The sequence below is a fragment of the Acomys minous genome (genome assembly GCF_964271855.1).
Source record: "Acomys minous genome assembly, chromosome: 1".
In the NCBI taxonomy this organism is placed as follows: domain Eukaryota; kingdom Metazoa; phylum Chordata; class Mammalia; order Rodentia; family Muridae; genus Acomys; species Acomys minous.
This window is the reverse complement of record NC_140483.1, coordinates 165,042,729-165,062,547: the sequence shown is the minus strand read 5'-3', so window position 1 is coordinate 165,062,547 and position 19,819 is coordinate 165,042,729. Positions and strand designations below refer to the sequence as shown.

At 37.6% G+C, this 19,819-nt stretch overlaps 1 protein-coding gene across 3 annotated transcripts in view; it reads right to left on the bottom strand.

Annotated features, from left to right (window-relative positions):
- Positions 1-19,819, bottom strand: part of FRMD3 (FERM domain containing 3) — a 209,159-nt gene that overhangs the window by 21,438 nt on the left and 167,902 nt on the right. For all 3 annotated transcript variants that reach the window (XM_084783840.1, XM_084783838.1, XM_084783839.1), the window contains one exon: positions 17,887-18,011. In XM_084783840.1, coding sequence (XP_084639966.1) covers positions 17,887-18,011 — 125 coding nt within the window. The remainder of the gene's footprint in view (positions 1-17,886; positions 18,012-19,819) is intronic.

The following is a 19,819-nucleotide window of genomic DNA, read 5'->3' as shown; positions in this document are numbered from 1 at the left end:
GCATGCACCTGCATATAATAAAATTTCAGTTTTAGTTTTTATCAGAAAAGAGGGCTACATGAAGCCTGTGACATATTTGCCATTGTATTTGAGAAACTGATGCACCTGGTTTGATGGAAGCAACCAAAATTTTCAGTGAGTTCTCAATATGCTCATCAGATATTTTGGGTCTCATATAATCTTAGTGTTGTGTTTCTTCCTTGAAAGTTGTTGCTCACAAATGTAGGTGCTGCCAAAAGTGATGACATTGATAAGGCATGATTGTGAAATATGGGATACTTGTCTCTGGGAAGACAGGAACTACACAAGTTCAGTAAAGAGACATGAACAAATTTTCCTATCATTCAATGTTAGATTGTAGCCCTATACTTTCCATTTGAAACTGGAGATAAAAATTTAAGTGACTGAAAATGGAGCTGCAAATATACCCCGGAATAACCACCACCACCACCACCACCACCAAAATGGCACAAATTTTTACCTGTTTATATAAAACTGTTTTGCTTACATGTGGGAATGCATAAAGTGGTTTGTCTTTGAGTTTGTCATAATTTCAGTTTCAGTTGGAACACTGTTATTATTTGAAATATTGTATTAAAATGGAGTTTTCATCTTGAAGACATATTTTTGTTTTGTTTCTTTTTTTTTTTTGAGACAGGTTTCTTTGTGTAGCCTTGGTTGGTCTGGACTCTCTTTGTAGACCAGGCTGGCCTCGAACTCACAGAGTTCCACCTGCCTCTGCCTCCCAAGTGCTGGGATTAAAGGCGTGTGTCACCACGCCCAGCTAGAAGACATGATTTTTAACTAGTTTAATTTACTAAAAATGTCATATCTGTAAGCCAATTTTCACATCCAAATCTGGCACAAATTTTGTATTTTATACCATAAATAACTTGATAATCTATGACAAATTAACATTTAGTCTTATTTAGTCTTAATATAATCACCATCTTCTTCTTCATCTTTTTTTTTTTTTTTTTTTTGGAAACTGGGTTTCTCTGTGTAACCTTGACTGCTGCAGTTTTGTAGACCAGACTGGCCTCAGATTCACAGAGATCTTCCTGCCTCTGCCTCTCTGAGTGCTGGGACTAAATGCATATGCTATTGCACCTGGCATCATCTTAATTTTGAAAAGTAAATAATGTCAGAACAGTTGGCATCAACAAATCCTAAGGAATTCCTGGATTTGGTTATGACTTTATTCTTTGTACCTTGGAAAACCTGACAGTCTTGATAATGATTTACACAATTTTATCCACTTTTAATGTTTTTATATATGGGTTTTCTTGATGTACCATGCAATTATACTTCATTGAACATGAATTTTGGGTAGGAATTGTATTCTATCTTATCAATTTACAAATTCTATTTTACCCATCATTTCCAGGGCATTATTAGTAAATATACCAGATATGTTGACAATGAACAAAGGAAATCATTAGAGTGAATGCCACACACACATAAAATAATCAGAGTTCTTTACCACATGTCTTGACAAAGACTCACCAAGATAGAAAAGATGTTTTCTTCAAGGCTGCCAAATACAAATAGCCAAAAGACTATGAATGCAACATTTATATAATTTCTGATTGTTTTGTGGTTCTTCCTGTTGTGGGTAGTTTATTGTATATATGTGTAATAATATAAATGTATATGTAAAAATATTTATTAAAAAAGCTTCTATGACTTTTTCATATGCTTAGCCAGTGATCCTATTGTATCAAATGCCTAAACAAAGCCATTTTGGTTTAATGTTTAATAAAAGCTAGGGAAATGTTAAAAAAAAATAAGGAAAAATAGTTATGTATACACTTTTCTTTAAAGAAATCTTCCACCATGTATCATTTTTCTTTTGGTGGGGCTAGTGATCCTTTTCTTTTGAGCCATTGTAGAAATTTTGCTGTGATTAAAAATGTAAATAAGGGCTGGAGAGATGGCTCAGAGGTTTTAAGAGCACTGGCTGCTCCTCCAAAGATCCTGAGTTCAATTCCCAGCAACCACATGGTGTCCCACAACCATCTATAATGAGATCTGGTGCCATTTTCTGATGAACAAGTGCACATGCAGGCAGAATATTGTGTACATAACAAATAAGATAAATGTTAAAAAAAAGCAAGTAAGAGCCTGTTTTTACCTTTTTCAAATGAAAATTAATTGACAAGAAACTAGAAATCAAAGTTTGGTCCTTTGCATATAGCAGCTGTTGATGCAGTGGGAACTGAAGTGCTGGTTGTAAAATATAGCAGGCAACACAGGTGTGGAAGTATCCTTAATAAGTAAATAATATTTAACTGTCTTAAAATTAAGAATAAGTTTCTATCATTTGCAATGGAATGTTCAAACATATTCAATAGCCATCATGTTTTCTTGTCTAATCAATGACGCCACATGCAGTATCTGATGGTGCCAGCTCTACTGTCTACTGTCTACACTTAAAATGCAGTGTACTTTATGACATAGCCCACCATAAAACTAATGGCATATATATGTAAAAATAATAAGAACATGCATATTTAAGTTTTTGTTACAAGACATAATGTCATCTATAAAGTTCTCTCTAAAAAAAAAAAACTATACTCTGGTTACAGAATCATAAGATATTTCATAATGTTTTAAGTATATTATAATTTTATGTGGAATATAGTCATTGCTATCTATGCCTGCCATCCATAAATGGAACATTGCTGCTTTAAATAATGTGAAGATGAGGAATGCTTTCATCTTCTCTCACTATGAAGGGGTCCATATGAGCACATCACCATGCCTTCTTCCACTGCCTCTGAACATAGAGTACAGTGCTTCCTTAGTATAGCAAGGGGTCATCTTGTTCCTTAAAGAATATACCTTCTCTTTCCCCCTTAGCTTTTGCTTCTCTACTTTCTGCCTCCCCTTCTTGCTCCTCTGTCTTTCATATGAAAAATTGGATGCCACATTCACATTTATCTGTTCTCTGAAGTTTTAGTGAGAGTGCACAAGTGAAGGCAGTTACATTTCTTTAGGCACAGGATGACGGCCAAGGATATATAGCACATACCAGAATTTTGAACCATGACCTGGAGCCTTATCTCAGCAGACAGACAAACACAATTCTGCTGCAGGGAAGGCTTTATCAAAAGACAATTTCAAGGATGCCATAATTTTGAGATGTGTGTGTTACACATGTATAGAAAGTTTCAATTGGGACCAGGCATGCTGTTGCTGGTGTTCAGCAGCCACACGGGACAAGCATGCTGAACTGCACAGCTCTCACCAAAGTGGTGAGCTCTTTTCTGCTCCATCTTCAACCCCATCACCATGCTTCCATTTCCTTCATATTACAGGTAAAACTTACGGAGAAGAATTAAGTTGAATGAATTAATAAAATTTGTTAAGTGGCAAGACCATGGTGCACTTTCTAATTCTATTAACATCAGGTGAGTAAAATCTAACCCCCAGAATAACAGCAAATACTGCTTTCATCTCTAGCCAAATGGGCCTTAAGTTAAACAGTTAAAAATAACATTCTGCTAACCATTTGAAAGTCCTACACCTGCACATCTGCAGCAAACTTATTTCAACTTTCAGAACCTGTTTTTGACAGCTCTACATGTGAGCTTGACACAACCAAGAATCTCAATGGAGAGCCTCAATAAGCAATTGTTTATATTGAGTTAGCCTGTGGGGATATTTGTAGGGGATTATCTTAATTAAGTTAACTGATCTTGGACCATCTAGCCCAGTGTGGGTGGTACTATTTCTCAGGCAGGGGATCTTGGACTGTAGGCGTTGAAAGAGACCAAGCTGAGCAAAGGTAGAGAAGCAGGCAATATGTATACATTTTACTTATTTCTCATGACTATGGATATAAAGGTGGGAAGACCAAATGGGGAGGGGAGGCAGATAGTAGAGAAGCAAAAGCCAAGTGGAAAAGAGAAGGCATATCCCTTAGGGAACAAGATGGCATCTTGCTATGCTAAGGAAGCACTGTACTTTATATTCAGAAGCAGTGGAAGAAGGCATGATGGCATGCTCATATGGATTTCTTCATAGTGAAAGAAGATGAAAGCACTTTTCACCTTCACATTACTTAAAGCAGGAGTCTATCTTATCTTTAAGTGAGAAACTATCCCTTAGCACTATCATGCTTGCCTCTTATCTGGATGAAGAAATAGGAAGTTGCGGCTGGAGAGATAGCTCAGCGGCTAAGAGCACTGATTGCCTCCTCTTCCAGAAGACCTTGGTTCAATTCTCAGCACCCACATGGCAGCTCACAACTGTCTGTAATTCCAAGATCTGACACCCACAGACATATATGCAGGCAAGGCACCAATGCACATTAAAAAAAAAAAACAAACATAAAATTGATCAGCTAATTAAAATGTTGAAGAAAAGGAGGTCCATTTAGAGACATTTAGAGAATGTATAAAAAGAATATTAGAGGGATTTTTAAGGACCTCTACAACTTATAAAATCATTAGAAGTTGACTTGTTTTCCAGATATTCAAGGTAGGTCCAGTGTCAGAATCAGTTAGAGTGATGTTGATGAGAATGGTTAGATGTTTGTTAGAATCTGATGGGCTTGTTTTTCTCACAATGGCTCATGAAAGAAAAGAGGATACAGGAATCAAGATTATATCAGTGAGCTAGCCTGACAGGCCTCTCCTCATGATTGCTTAAAAGGCAAGGAGAGAAAAATAAGGGAAACTTGCCAGATGAAGTTCCAGAAAAGTAGCTGGCAAAGGAGATAAGAATTGTGTCTAATATATCGTCTTTTCTCTTACAGATAGGGAGCTGTTTATATTGAGCAGACTGAATGTGCTGGTAGCTCTTCAATGTGCATAGCTTACAAAAGAAATGCGTGCTTAAAAAAATGCCCGCTTTTGTTTTGCACTAGAGCATGTCCTGAATATAAATCAGGCAAGAGAGAAAAATGGCCTTCAGATGGAAGTATTACTTTTAATATCATTTTATAATTATGTACGTTTTGCACGTGACAAAAAGTTAAGCTGTTTGAGAATCTTTATGTAGTCTTTGCTCAAGGAATGGTGTGCTGACACAGAACTCCAGTGTGCCCCTATACCAGGTGAACTTCTAAGTTGGTAATGGCCTCTTGCAGGTTTAGTTACCCTTATAACAGGAAAATGTCTCAGCCTTAGCATCCCAGGGCTTCCTCAAGTATATCCTTCCTGCCTGCCACTGCAGGAGACAGGCATTGACCAGAAATGAAGACCAACAAAGGTATATATGCTATTTTCCTTCCAAGACTTGAGACAGAGAAAAGATGTTCTTGGAAACATTTCAGAAGACCCTGAGAAATATATTTAACTCTTTCAGGGACTTACTCAACCTTCTTACACAGTCTAGAAGAGTGCAGTGTTACTCACAAATCAGATGCTGATCTTCAGTGAAAAGACTTATGTACACAGGCTAGATACATGAAATGAATGTAAAGAGAAACCTTATAACAGGTAAGGGAAAAATCACAAGGAGAAAAATTACTTCTCGGCTGGCAGATGAACAGTTCCATAGGATGACCCTCACTGGGACCTTAATTGCCCTGTTGGGGACTGAAGTCACTCCAAGTCATCTCACGTTACTGTAAGTCACTTTAGGAGTCACCCTCAGCCCTTGTAGAAATATTGAGAGAGATTTGAATAAATATAGAAATATGAACTCCTCGTTTTGATCCTGAGATTACCATATAATTCAATCCACTCCAAACAGATAGAAAGTGAAAAGGAGTCTTTTGGACTTTGAACACACTCTAGACTACCTCCCTAAAACGGATCCTAAAATATTTTATAATTATGAGCAAAAATAAAAAAGCAATGAACAAAACAGGAAAATCATATCCCTTGTGACTATAGTAATGCACTAAGTAGCGAGGAAAAAAGGAAAATGATTGTTGCCTATTTTTATTGTTAATTTCCACAGGAGTATTTCTTCATTAAGGGGATTATTGGAGTCAATTACAACAGCATATTAAGCAGGGCAGAGTTAACTTTCCACCTTTAGTTGATTGTTAGATTAGATTCTTTAAATGTTTAATTCGAGATGAAGTCAAAAGAGACACAGTAGGACTAATAAGGCTCCATAGAGGTATGTTTTAAAAAATATTTTAATTTGTTAACTGTTTTTTTTTTCCTGAGACAGGGTCTCTTTGTGTAGCCTTAGCTGTCCTGTACTTGCTTTGTAGACTAGGCTGGGCTCAAACACACACCGATCCACCTGTCTCTGCCTCCCGAGTGCTGGGATTAAAGGCATGCCCCACCACGCCTGGCTTTTAATTTGTTCACTTTACATCATGATTGTAGCCCCCTTCCTCTTTAAGATTGTCAAATACAAATAGCCAAAACACTAAGAATGTAACATTCATACACTTCTTGATTGAGTCATGGTTCTTCTTGCTATAGGTAAGTTATTGTATATATGTATAATAACATAAATGTATATATATATATATAAAATAAAAAATGTTTAATTTTTTAAATTCGTTCATTTACATCACGATTATAACCCACCCCCTCATTGCTTCCTGATCCCACCTTCCCTTCCTTCTTCATCCTCCTCTCCCTTCCCCTAGTCCTCAGAAAGAGGGAGCAAGCCCTTCTCCTGTATCATCTGACCTCAGCCTGTCAAGTCTCACCTGGACTGCCTGTATCCTCTTTCTCCGTGGCACAGAAGGCCACTCTGCCAGGGAAAATGATCAATGAGTGGACACCAGAGTCCATGTCAGCGGTAGTCTCTACTTCCTATATTATGGGACCCACAAGGAAATTATGCTCCCTATCTACTACATCTGAGCAGAGGGTCTAGGCCCTCACTGTGCATGGTTCTTGTTTGGTGCATTAGTCTCTGTAGTATCCCTCTTCCTGGATGTGTGTGTGTGTGTGTGTGTGTGTGTGTGTGTGTGTGTGTGTGTGTGTGTGTGTGCACGCGCGCACTCATGCACATATGCCCACATGTGTATGTACTTCTTTTATTTTATTTTTTAAAGATTTATTTATTTATTTTACGTATGTGAGTGTTCTATCTGCATGTACACCTGGAGGCCAGAAGAGGGCATCAGACCACGTTATAGATGGTTGTGAGCCACCATGTGGTTGCTGGGAATTGAACTCAGGACCTATGGAAGGGCAGTTGGTGCTCTTAACCTCTGAGCCATCTCTCCAGCACCTGTATGTGCTTCTTCAATCATCATAAAGGTTGTTATTTATTGCTACTTGCTGTGACTGAGATCTTTCTTTCCTTTTAATTCTTTACGTAGCAGAGAAAATGAATCTGATTAAGACCTCCTAGAACTAAGTGATATCAAGGGTATGGTCAAACATGGGAGATACCTGTGCACATCAGAAGGGCCAACTAACTGACCAGTTCATTTACTTCCTTGCCTTCATCCAGTAAACCATTATTAGTTCTAAGTTAGCAATGCTCCACAGTATCCTTAGAGGCTATCTTGTTTTTCTCTTAAGATACAATTTAGGAGTCTATAATAAATACAATTCCTTCTTGAATTCATCCTCCTATTGTCTCTCAATTTCACTGTGTGGCTTTGGTGGCCATTGATTTTCCAAGACCTTAGTTATTTGAGACTACTTGAGTCTACTCAGCTTCCGGCTCTCAAGCACACTCCATATTTTCTGTATCATCCTTGCCCCACTTCCTTCTCATCTGTGCATCATTTCTTAGGAATCAAAACTCTCTACCCTTTTCTGGCCACCCAGAAATCAGGGACAGCCTAACCATAGTCACTTATTATTGACTATTCATCAAGCACATGGTATACAATCTTTCCTCCCATCTGAGATCCACTAGAAGGAATACATTTTTGTTTAGCCTATCCTATAAAGACCTTAACCTGCTCAAAATCTTGAGCCACAGTCTTGAAATTTTTAACTCTGATATTATTTTAAGTTATTGAGTGTTGCTCAGATCTTTATTTATAGAACAAGAAAATGAATACTGGAAAAGCAATGTTCTTATTTATGGCACTAAAAACTTTGGTGAGGAGCCAAGACAGCTATATTTCTTCTTTTGTCCCAAGGTATAAATGGAGCAACAGTTTGAATTTCCATTATATTTCCAATAAAAAATAACTGTATTTCAGAAAATGAGCCAAATTTGGAACACCAGCCAATAACTGAACTAATGTACACTGTTGTCACCATTGAAATGTTTATACTGAGGAACACTATACTCCACAAATGAGCTGTGTTAAGAATTAGTTAATACAGAATGTACAGGAAGCACAGTGTTAGTAAGTTGTGATAATAATATAATCTATAGAAAATAAGATTCACATACATTTTTATCAGAAATAATGTATTTACCCTTAAGTATAATATAGAAAACAACTTAAAATTGCATTGCAATGATTTCTTCATAGTCATATAAATTTCTGTCTAGCACATAAGTTCAGTGTACACTAAATTCTAAAGATGACAATAGCTGTAAAGAATAGCACACAAAAGGGTAAAGGAATCTTTGGTCTTAGGGTGTAGCAGTAACATGGTGGCTCCTGGAACTTGTGACCCTCTGCATGCTGAGAATGGAAATGCCCCATTTGCTTGATACATCAACCTGTTTTGGAGAAATTGACCACAGTGGTGGACTCAGAGCATCATGACCAGTGTGGGCACGGCGTCCTGGCACTAGCTATTTATTCTTATACCTTTGTCTCAAAGGCCTATGTGAGTTTCCTTGATGAAATAGAAGAAGAGGTCAAAGTTTTCAGAATCTGCCCTCTTGCGAGGGAGACAATGTCAAGACCATAACTATATGGGTCATCTTCAAACTGCTGGAGACCCTCAAGATGTTGGATGATATCTGGTTATCTCACAGCATCACTGACTTACAAACTTTGCACTATGATCGAAATAGGAAGCCAGAGACTTCTTCCACTGCCAAAGGGGAATTGCTCATTTCATATGCAGCTCATGTCACTCAGCCTTTCTTGTTTTCTTGTTTGAGAGGTATGAGACTTTGCTTTTCCCTAAACTATGTGGTTTTGTCTTCACTTCCCAGGGGCTCGACCATTATGGGGAGAGTGTGGCACATCTGCAGAGTTGGAACCAAAAGTGGGAAAAATACAGTCACATTAAGAGTAATAAAATGAGTACTCTCTCTTAAACAGAAAAAAAATTGAAGACACTCTGAAATGTATTTTCAAATTTTGTTTGGGATTTTATTGTGTTCCTTGAGATGCTTTAGGCATCTCTTTGCTGGAGGAGTTGCTAAACCAAACAAAGGTGCTTCTTCCAGAAATCAGTTGGCGCAACAATGGGCTTTGGAGTTTGGCTTAGCTCACTCAGTACTACATTATAAATAGAAGCAGAAGTTTTCTTCAGTTTTTCAGCAGCCATTTAAGCCCTGCAGTTCAGCAGAGGTAGGTTTTACTGTTATTAAATGAGAAAATTGACTATGAACAAAGCTGCAATGCTGCTTTTATGAGTTACTTGTAATTTAGGATATTAGCCCCATCTTGTGCATTTATGGTAAACGTGTTTCTTATTCATTGTTTGAACGACATCCTAGTTTGTGATAATTAATCAACGTCTACTTGGAATGATCACAACCACACTGATGTTCACAGGGAAATAAGCTAACATCATTGATTATATCCAGGAAGCTAGCATTGGGAAGGTGATACTTTTGTACTTGTTTTATTCATTACATTTTCTAAGTTTTATTTATTTATTCTTTAAAAAAATAATTATCACATATACAGTGTTCTGCCTGCATTTACACCTGCAGGCCAGAAGAGAGCATCAAATCTCATTATAGATGGCTGTGAGCCACCGTGTGGTTGCTGGGATATGAACTCAGGATCTCTAGAAGAGCAGACAGTGCTCTTAACCACTAAGCCATTTCTCCAGCCTTTTTGGGATCAGGTACTCGTTTGTTTGTTTGTTTTCCCAAGACAGAGTCTCTCTGTGTTAGCCTTCCCTGTCCTGGACTTGCTTTGTAGACCAGGCTGGCCTCAAACTCACAGCAATCCACCCGCCTCTGTCTCCCGAGTGCCGGGATTAAAGGCGCACGCCACCACGCCCGGATGGGGATTTTCTAAGTTTTATAAGATGATGTATTTTTTATATGAGATGATAAAATAACAATTACAAAGCCCTGTGACATAGCTGGAAAATGGTGGCTCGTGCATTTAATCCCAGCACTTTGGGGCTGATGTAGGTGAATCTCTGTGAGTTCAAGGCAGCTTGGTTAATGGAATGAGTTCCAGGATAGTAGGACTACATAAAGAAACTTTGTCTTGAAAAACTCAAACCAACCAAATAACTAAACAAACAAAACAACTAGAAAATAAATCCACCCCACCCCACAAAACCAACCAACTAACCAAACAAATATTCCAGAACACTGTGACAGGAAGGATTATAAATAAAGTTGGTTGATGGTCTGCTATCCCTGGGTGAAGAGTAATTATAAGGAGGAAGGTGGCTTTATAGGATTCATAAGCAGTTACTGATATTTTATGAACCATACAATAATTTTGAAAACTTTAGGCTAATGTACTGCTATTTACTAATATATCCTAATATACTTGTGCTACATCAAAGAACTGACTTACTATGTAGGAATAGAGGTATGGGAAAAAGACCGTGAATGTGTGCAAGTGGCAGTGGTGAAACTGTTTGAATCCCAGGCATGAAACCTCAGATATGGAGGAAGGAGAAAGGAATATGTTCATGGTAGCTAGCTAAAAAAGATGAATGAACAATGAGAAGAAGTTATTTTTTAAAAAAGATTTATTTATTATTATGTATACAGTGCTCTGCCTGCATGTAGGCCTGCATGCCAGAAGAGGGCATCAGGTCACATTATAGATAGTTATGAGCCACTATGTGATTGCTGGAAATTGAAGTCAGGACCTCTGGAAGAGCAGCCAGTGCTCCTAACCTGTGAGCCATTTCTCCAGCCCCGGGAAGAACTTAATAGAAGACAACAGAACACTGTTTTGTCAGGGACTTTACCGGCAGTAATGTAGCATAAGAAAATGTCAAACTTCAAATGAGGTCAAAATAATTGAAATTTTCTTTCTTTCAGGTGTAATGAGATGCCTTCATTACCACTCCCAAATGATATGTAGATTAAAATCTGTTTTTGTTGTTGTTGTTGAAGAGGAAGTGGAGCTTTCTCCAGTCAATAACCACTTGCAAATGAAAAATTAGTTTTCATCAAGGGAGTCTCACTGGGGAAACACACTACTCTTAAGGATAGGCTGCATGCCCAGTAGTTGGTGGCCAACAAACAAACAAACAAACAAACAAACAAAACCAAAAAATCAACTCATTCATCTTTGGAGGTTGTTTGTCTCAAAATGTCATGTCAGAGGATTAAAGATATTATTTTATGTTTATTTATTTCATTACAGGCTCTGCAAATGTTTTATGGTTTCCAGGTTTGTATTTTTATGGAATTCCTGAATTGTGAGCAAGTGTGTCTCAGCATATATATTTATTTCTTGTGGCTTCTGTTTGTTTTTCCTATTTAAATTTATTTGCTTTTGTTTTATCTTATTTTATTTGTCATCATTCCTTAGGTGCCTGTTTCTTTTCAAATGAGAGACAGAAAGGGGGTAGAGCGGGATTAGAGGGAAGGTTGGGAGGAACTGGGAGGAGAAGGAGGAGAAACCATAATCATATTATATTACATGAAACATTATTTTCAATAAATATTTATATTTTAATTTTCATGTTAGTAATGTACTTACATAATGTTCCATATCCCTATCCTCCCTCCAGTCCTTTTCATTTTTTTTGCTCTCTTTAAAGTTCATGGCCTTTTTCTTCAATTATTGTTATACATATATAAAAATAAACATGTAAATACATGAAATGTTGAGATACAACAAATTAAATACAATAAAAGGCTCTATAACATTCTGATGCTTGACAAATTAACTTTGTAGTAATGTTAAAAATTACATAATTTATAACAAATTCCTGCATCCAATGGTCAATTTGTTTTAATTGCCTGTATTTCCTGTCACAGCATAACCTGTCTCAATGGCCATTTTCCATGTAATATCCAGATGCCTAATAGTATAGGCACAATGATGCCTATACATCACATGAACTCATGTAATAGTGACTTTGTGGACTCAAAATCCAGATTATGTGGATGCTACCATGTCTAGAAGGCTCTAGGAAGGTCTGTGGCATACTCAGACTTCGGTATATTTTAGAGTAAGTTCTACTTTATTAATCTTGTACAGGATACCCAGAGATTGTAGGTTGAGTATTTTATTTTTATCTCAATTGTGACAAAACATCAGTCTCCAATGGCAATCATGTTCATGGTGGATTAATCAAAATTGGCCAAATGCTAAAGCCAAAAGAGATTTACTTAGTGGAAGTATACTAGGAATTCTAGGAAGAGCTGAATTCATTGCCAGTGAATAAATATATTCCTTAGAAAAGGGCTCACTAAAAACAAAAACCAAACCAAAACAAAAACCCCAGGATACATAGGGTGAATATTATTCCAATAGGAAGAAAAAGAAAATGGAAAACTTTTCTAAACATAAATTATGCATTACAAGAATGCATTAAAAACACTAGACAAAATATCCAAGACCATTCACAAACTCAGATGTAGGAAAGAGCCTATCTTTTAATTAAAAAAAGATTGTTGCCAATGTTAATACACATGGAATCTGAAGTAGCTGTGGGAAAATGGCCAAAACTTCTTAGTGCAGAGCCTAGGGATAATGGTCTCTGTATATTTTAATGGACAACTTCAATTATGGAAAATAATAGATGGCATTAGCTCTTAAGATACTGTACTTTAAATGACCTTGTTTCCCAATTAAAGGACACTTCAAAGTATTGTGTGGTCCAACAAGCTGGGATTAAAAAAATACTAATACTTGAATTCTGCCAATGAGAAGTAGATGGACAGATAGCATTACAAAATATCTTGTGCAGTACACAGCTAATAGAACATAACAAATTATCCACAAATACAATAGTTACAATAGTTTAGATATTAGTATCCTAGAATTAAAGCCTCTCTACATGATGATACCGATGGAATCAAACTGGCCTGAACAAAGACAAGAATTAAGGGATAATGAAGTATTTGAAGTTCTCCAAACATCAAAGAAAAGGCTGCATGAAGTACAGAAGATTATAAACAAGAGGTCAAAACATATCTCATTATGAATATCATCATAGTATTTCTTCTTCTTCTTCTTCTTCTTCTTCTTCTTCTTCTTCTTCTTCTTCTTCTTCTTCTTCTTCCTCTTCTTCTTCTTCATCATTACCATCATCATCATCATCTCACAGGAAAGATATTTTTGCTTGCTTAAGATGTCTCCTTAGCTCATCCACTACATTCTCTTCACTAGACCAGAATTCCTTCTTAATTATTTTCATTTATAATGTAATATTTCTATATGTCACATAAAAGCAGTATGTTAGATAGAGAGGACAAAAAAGAAAAAAAAAAAAAGACAGATAGAGCTGTAGAGGTGGCTCAGAGGTTAGGAGCACTGACTGCTCCTCCAGAGGTCCTGAGTTCAATTACCAGCAACTACACACGATGGCTCACAACCATCTATAATGTGATCTGATGCCCTCTTCTGGCCTGCAGGTGTACATGCAGGCAGGACATTGTACACATAATAAATAATTATTTATTTTTTTAAATATTTAATAAATATTAAAAGAAAGAAAGGAAGGAAGGAAGAAAGAAAGAAAAAAAGAAAGAAAAGAAGAAATAGCCAGATCAGGATCTTGATGGCTAATAAGTATGGTATGAGTATTTTCTTTAATGGCTTTACCAACTGCTCTTCTCTCCTGAAGCCTCCTGCCCTGCCTACTGCTCAGCTCTATGTATCCCAAGCAACAGGTGCTAGAAAGGCAATTGAACCTTCTTAGCTACAAGGGACCCTCTATTATAAAAATAAATGAATAGTGTGTCACTCCACATGCATAAAATGTGATCGTTGTCCAGCCAGTGGAACTGTGAGTGAGAACTACTAGAAAAAAAGCATTGTCTGCAGAGGCTGATTGACTGATTAGAATTGCAGTAATGTGGAGAGCTTGGATTGTTTCAGTTCTAGAGAAAAATTATCTTAGGACATAGTTAGCCCCCTTCACAGCCATTAATGTCTGTCCTTTCTACATGCTATAAGATATTTTGTGACTATTGGGTATTTCCTTTGGAATGTATAACCAGACTTTTAGTTTCTGCTAGTCAGAGTGCTGTGAGAGAAAATATAAAGCCTGTAGCAGAGGTTTTTTTTTTTTTCTGCTTTTCTGTAACCTGCCTACCCAAAGCACCCAGCAACACATTTGAAATACATTTCTTTCTTTTTTCTGTTACTATAAGAAGTTCACAAGCTGGGCTGTGGTGGCTCATGGCTTTAATTCAAACATAGGCAGAGGGAGCTGAGTTTGAGGTTACCCTGGTCTACAGAGAAAGTTCTGTGGCAGCCAGGCCTATTATACTTAGAAACCCTGGTATGAAAATAAACAACAACAACAATAACAACAAGTTCATGAAATTGCTACCTTATTTGAACATAGTATATGAGAGACCTACATCACTTGCATTTGCTGTCAGAATAAAGCATTTTCTTAATTCCTTTACATTGAAAGCCATTTCTTTCATTAACAAGAGCACAACCATCTATGTATTTTCAGGGTCAGTACTAAAATGTGGCTTGGAGTAGTTTTTCCATTAAAACAATTCTATCTATAAGGCTCTATTACTGAAGAAAACATTTACGTACGTCACTGAACACAGAGAAGTTGAGCTGGTGGCTGCCAGAAGCTTCATCTCTACTGACCACCATCATTCATGGTGCTGAAAGGTACTCTCCATGGTACCCTAGGACAATAGTAATCACCAATACCACCTAGCTACAAACCTTGCAACCTACAACAGCAAGCTAGAAGCAAGATATACTGGTACAACAGTGGTACAGTTTTTTTCTTTTTTTGGAGAAACTCACCATTTCTTGATGGACTTAAGGCTTACTCCATGAGAAGGAATCCATATGAAACACTACTGTTGTTGTTAACAACCTAAGACTAGATAGGTCATGGACCTAGAGGTAAAACATACTACTTTTATTCTAATATAGTAATAAACAGACATCTAAAGGCATATTGCTATACTCATAGATCAATGCTCATCATCACAGAACTTTCTTCATGAAGCAGATGATAATTAACACAGAGACCCACAACTGGACAATGTAAGAGAGTGAGGGACTTTGGAGCACTCAATCTTAAATAGGATAGATATGTTCATCAAACAGCTCTCCTTAATGCCCAGGGATCTATATGGATAAAGACATAGAAAGATTGTAAGTGCCCGCTCTCTCTCTTATCTCTTACCTCTGTCTTTCTTCCTCTCTTTCCCTATCTCTCTGTCTCTGTTTCTTTCTGGGGTACCCCTCCCCCTTTCCTTCTCTCCCGATGCTCATTTAATAAACTTCTCTATCTAACAAAAAGTAAAAAGATGTAAGAGCCAAAGATTATGAAATACTCTGAGGAAACAGTACCTTCCTGACACAACAGGACTGATGATGTACACATGGACTTAAAAATTATGACAGGACACATAGAATTTGTGCAGGTGTAACCCAGATGGAGTTCCAGCACTGAGGTGGAGATGTGAACACAGGCTGTCACACCTAATCAAGGAGATATTTACAATTGATACCTATTATCAAAGGCAAACAACCAGTTTTTTCTAATTCCTGGGTCTATCAACTGCATTTCAGGGCAGGACCAATGGCCAGGACAGGTTGGTGAAATCACACACACACACACACACACACACACACACACACACACACACACACATCCCTCCATGGATCACTAATAATTTATCAGCTTCATTTCATGTTCCTTGAATATTTTGTGATGGTCATAGTTATCCCAAAGTTTATTGAAGAAGAATGAGTAAAATGTGACTGACTAATTGAAGAAAGACAAATTAGATGTGGAATTGTGACTCTAGATTTCTAAAGAGATGGGGCCTAGATGGAAAAACAAACTTAAGAACCAGACATTGAAAAGTTTGCATGAGAAATTCAGTCACAGGTCATTATTGCTTTGGGACATCCTTACAGCAGAACATAAAAAGAACCCCATATAGTTTTAAAGGTCAGAGTCTGGTCCATCACAGCTCTTAACAAGGCAGGCTCAGTCACACATCTTTAATAGGCCAGTTAAACAAATAATAGTAAAAGACACAAGAGGAATCTATGCAATAATGCAACATTGGGAAGAGAAACAAGGAGCTCCAGCACAACCCCCTCCCCAATTCCATTTATAATGTGAGTTTTAGGTTTACATAGAGGACCACAGATTGAAGCAACTAAGTAGTGTTGGTCAGTATATGGTACCATCCACCATCATTGTCTTTTTTCTAGTCTCTTGGACAAAATGGTCAACAAGTTGATAGCACTTTCAGAGGAATATGCTTCCCCTTTGCTGGAACCAGTCTTCAGCTGTTTCCTTCTCCAAGCATGTGATGTGATTCCTGGATAAATTCCAACTGTGTATATTCTATTATTTCAGTAGTCTGATAGACAAAAGAGAGCAAAAATTCTTTTCTATAGAAGGAACTATCAGCTTGAAGTTGAGGCTAAAATACAGGGAAATCTGCCCTCTTGATACTGTCTGATATCTAGAGTTTTTGTGAGAAACCATATCTCACATAAAAATGTTAAATGGAAGCTTGTTTGAATTCAAGGTTTTAATAACTTTATTTATATATGCTACAAATTTGACATAACTAAGTTTATTAATTTGCCTCTCTTGGTGTCTCAAACAAGCAGTGTGGTGAGATTATTCCTTGAAGTTAGCATTTATAAAGTGAGAGTATGTGAAGCAGATGAAAGAACAATAAGTCAGAAGTAAAAAAGAAAGGAGGATGAGGACGAAGAGGGGAAGAATGGGCAACAACACCATTAGCATCAATGGTGGCATGAAACATTTATTATCACTTGATAATACATTTACTTTCTAACTGAAGTAGAAAGTAAATACTGAGCCTTCATCAAAACTACCAGACAGGTTGGGAATGTAGTTCATTTGCATTAAGCAGTATCATAGTATGTGACTGTCATTCCAGTATTTAGGAGCTAGGAGCAGGAAAAAGAGGTGTTCAAAGCCATTTCTGGCTACATACAGCATGGGAAAGTAACCTGGGATACATGAGAACCTGTCTCAAAACTGAGACAAGCCAGACCAACAGATAAAAAGCTACCAAAATACATGTAGAATTAACAGGCTTGGGAATTAAGAGGCAAAAAAAAAAAAAAAAAAAAAAAAAAAAAAAGAGGATCAGTATAGATCAGTATAGATGTACTTGTGGAGAATTGTTTATAATCACTAATTTAATTTTAAGTAGCATTAAAAAAACATTCCTTCCATCAGGACCTTCTGCAATGATGAAAATGTTATTAGTCTCAGATAGATAAAGTGCCCCCCTCCCCCCTCCCCCACCACAGGTGGCTACAAGTACAGGAAGTAGTGATCATGACTGAGGGATTCAGTTTGAATTTTAATGAATTATAACTGAGTTTCTAATAGTTGTGGTAGCACACGCCTTTAATACCAGCACTTGGTAGGCAGACTCAGGTGGATCCCTGTGAGTTTGAGGTCAGTCTGGTCTACAAAGTGAGTCCAGGACAGCCAGGGATACACAGATAGAAACCTTGTCTCAAACAAAACAAAACAAAACAAAACACCAAAAATGAAAAAACCAAAACCAAAACCAAAACAAACAAACAAAAAAGTACTTGCCTTACTTAAGAGCACATGTGTTGCACCATTACTTCTTTCAGAAGTAATTCTAGAAATACTTTGAATTCACAAAACTTTCACTTTCCTCAGCAAGGTGGCTTCTGGAATGAAGTGGCAGACTTACCCTCACCCACAGGAACTTCCTCTTCTTGTTCAATGGGGGAAGGAAGTAAGGGCTGCAAGGGTTCCATGTTGATGATGAGCTGTTTGTTCAAGGAGTGAAAGCTGCGACTCTGAGTAATGTTGACTCTAAAAACAGACATAAGCCAAGTAAATGTAGTGTCCACTGCAAGTACTGGCCCCTCCCTTTCAGTGGCTACCTAAAGTCAGAACCACCTCTGGACACATAAATATCAATAGTACAAATGTCCAACATTTAAGACACATAGCTCTCCTTCGTCATTAAATTAAATTCCTGGCATAAGCCTATAAATTCTATTCAACTCTGTGGAATAAAATAAAGTTTCCCAGATGTCATCAGACAAAGATATGCTGGGTGACAACACACAAATTTTAAATAGACACAAGTAACAAATGCACTGGGAAGTGTTAACAAGCACTGTATTAGAAAGGTGGAAAGGTAAGTGATGGTAGCTCAGAGCCGTTAAACCACCACCACTACCACCAATCCTGCTTGGGCAAAGGACACAGATCTGTAACTGTGAGCTATCTTCATGTTGTTAGATGCCCAGTGTTTAAGATTTCCATTCACGCTCTCCTCATCAGTCAGCCATGAAGCCCAGTTCTGGTTTTCCTTTGCAAAGACATGCACACCACAGGAGGTATGACAAGTAGCTGATGGCAAGAAAACTGTTGGCGTCTTATTAAAACTCTTGGTCAACTGCTGGAGGTCCATTTGCACGGTCTGTTGCTAGGAGACTAGCTGTGGACCCCAGCATAGAGAGAGAGAAGTGGAGACCTGAAGGTACACATTACGTGTTTAACTTTCTCCAGTTTCCTGTCAAAACCACACTAGGCAGCCTTTTGAAATGGCGTTGAATGTCTTTCTTTAGTCTTCCTGGTTTGTTCTTCACAACAGGGACTCATTCTTTTACTCCCTTGTTTTTTACATATCACTATTCTTAGGTGCCTCACAGTGTCTCAGTTTGTATAGGGTTTCCAGGTCTTAATCTGACATAAACTGGGTACAACCTTATCTTGACATAATCTGGAATTTCAGATTGCCAGGAATTTTCTCAGGCTGGACATGTCTGGTAGAACTTTCAAGGGAAGACAAGGAATAGGGTGTCTATTATCTAGAATTGGAAACTCACAGCGGACACTGGCTGCATAGGAACTGTATTGGGACTTGCCTAACCACAGCGTCACTTCTTCCTTTATCATTCTAGATGCTGATGTTGGGCCTGATGATTATGTATTAGATGATTCTTGTTTTCATGATTGGTGACTCCATAAAGAAGTCACTCTTTGAAAGTAAGATTTTTCACTTTTTTAAAAATATGAGGGCTGGACAGATGGCTCAGAGGTTAAGAGCACTGTCTGCTCTTCCAAGGGTCCTAAGTTCAATTCCCAGCAACCATGTGGTGGCTCACAACCATCTATAATGTGATCTGGTGCCCTCTTCTGGAGTGCAGGTGTACATGCAGGCAAAACACTGTATACATAATAATAAATAAAATCTTTTAAAAAATGAGATATATATTACAAGATACATGTTGTATCATCATTTCTCCTCTGAACGTTCTTCATTTGGAGATGCTGGATGCTTTGATATTCCATTCAGAATCAAATTGTCCATCAACTGCTTGGTTGTGGGACAGGCTGAGATTACCAGGGTTGGTTTCCCAAGTATAAGTCCATCTTGGTATTGGATGAAAGGGGGTTATCTCAGCCCCAACACAGAGATTCATGCTGTGTTATTGTAGGAGAGGTCTATGGCTGATGGTTAGGTAGACAGGCTTAGGTAGATGACTTTTTCAGCGCATTACAGGCCTTAGATTTTAAATAACATGACACTTACTGTTTTCCTAGTAAGTACAAGACTCAGAAAAACCCAAGGAATTTCCCACAAAATTCTAGGACTCCAAGCCCTAGGA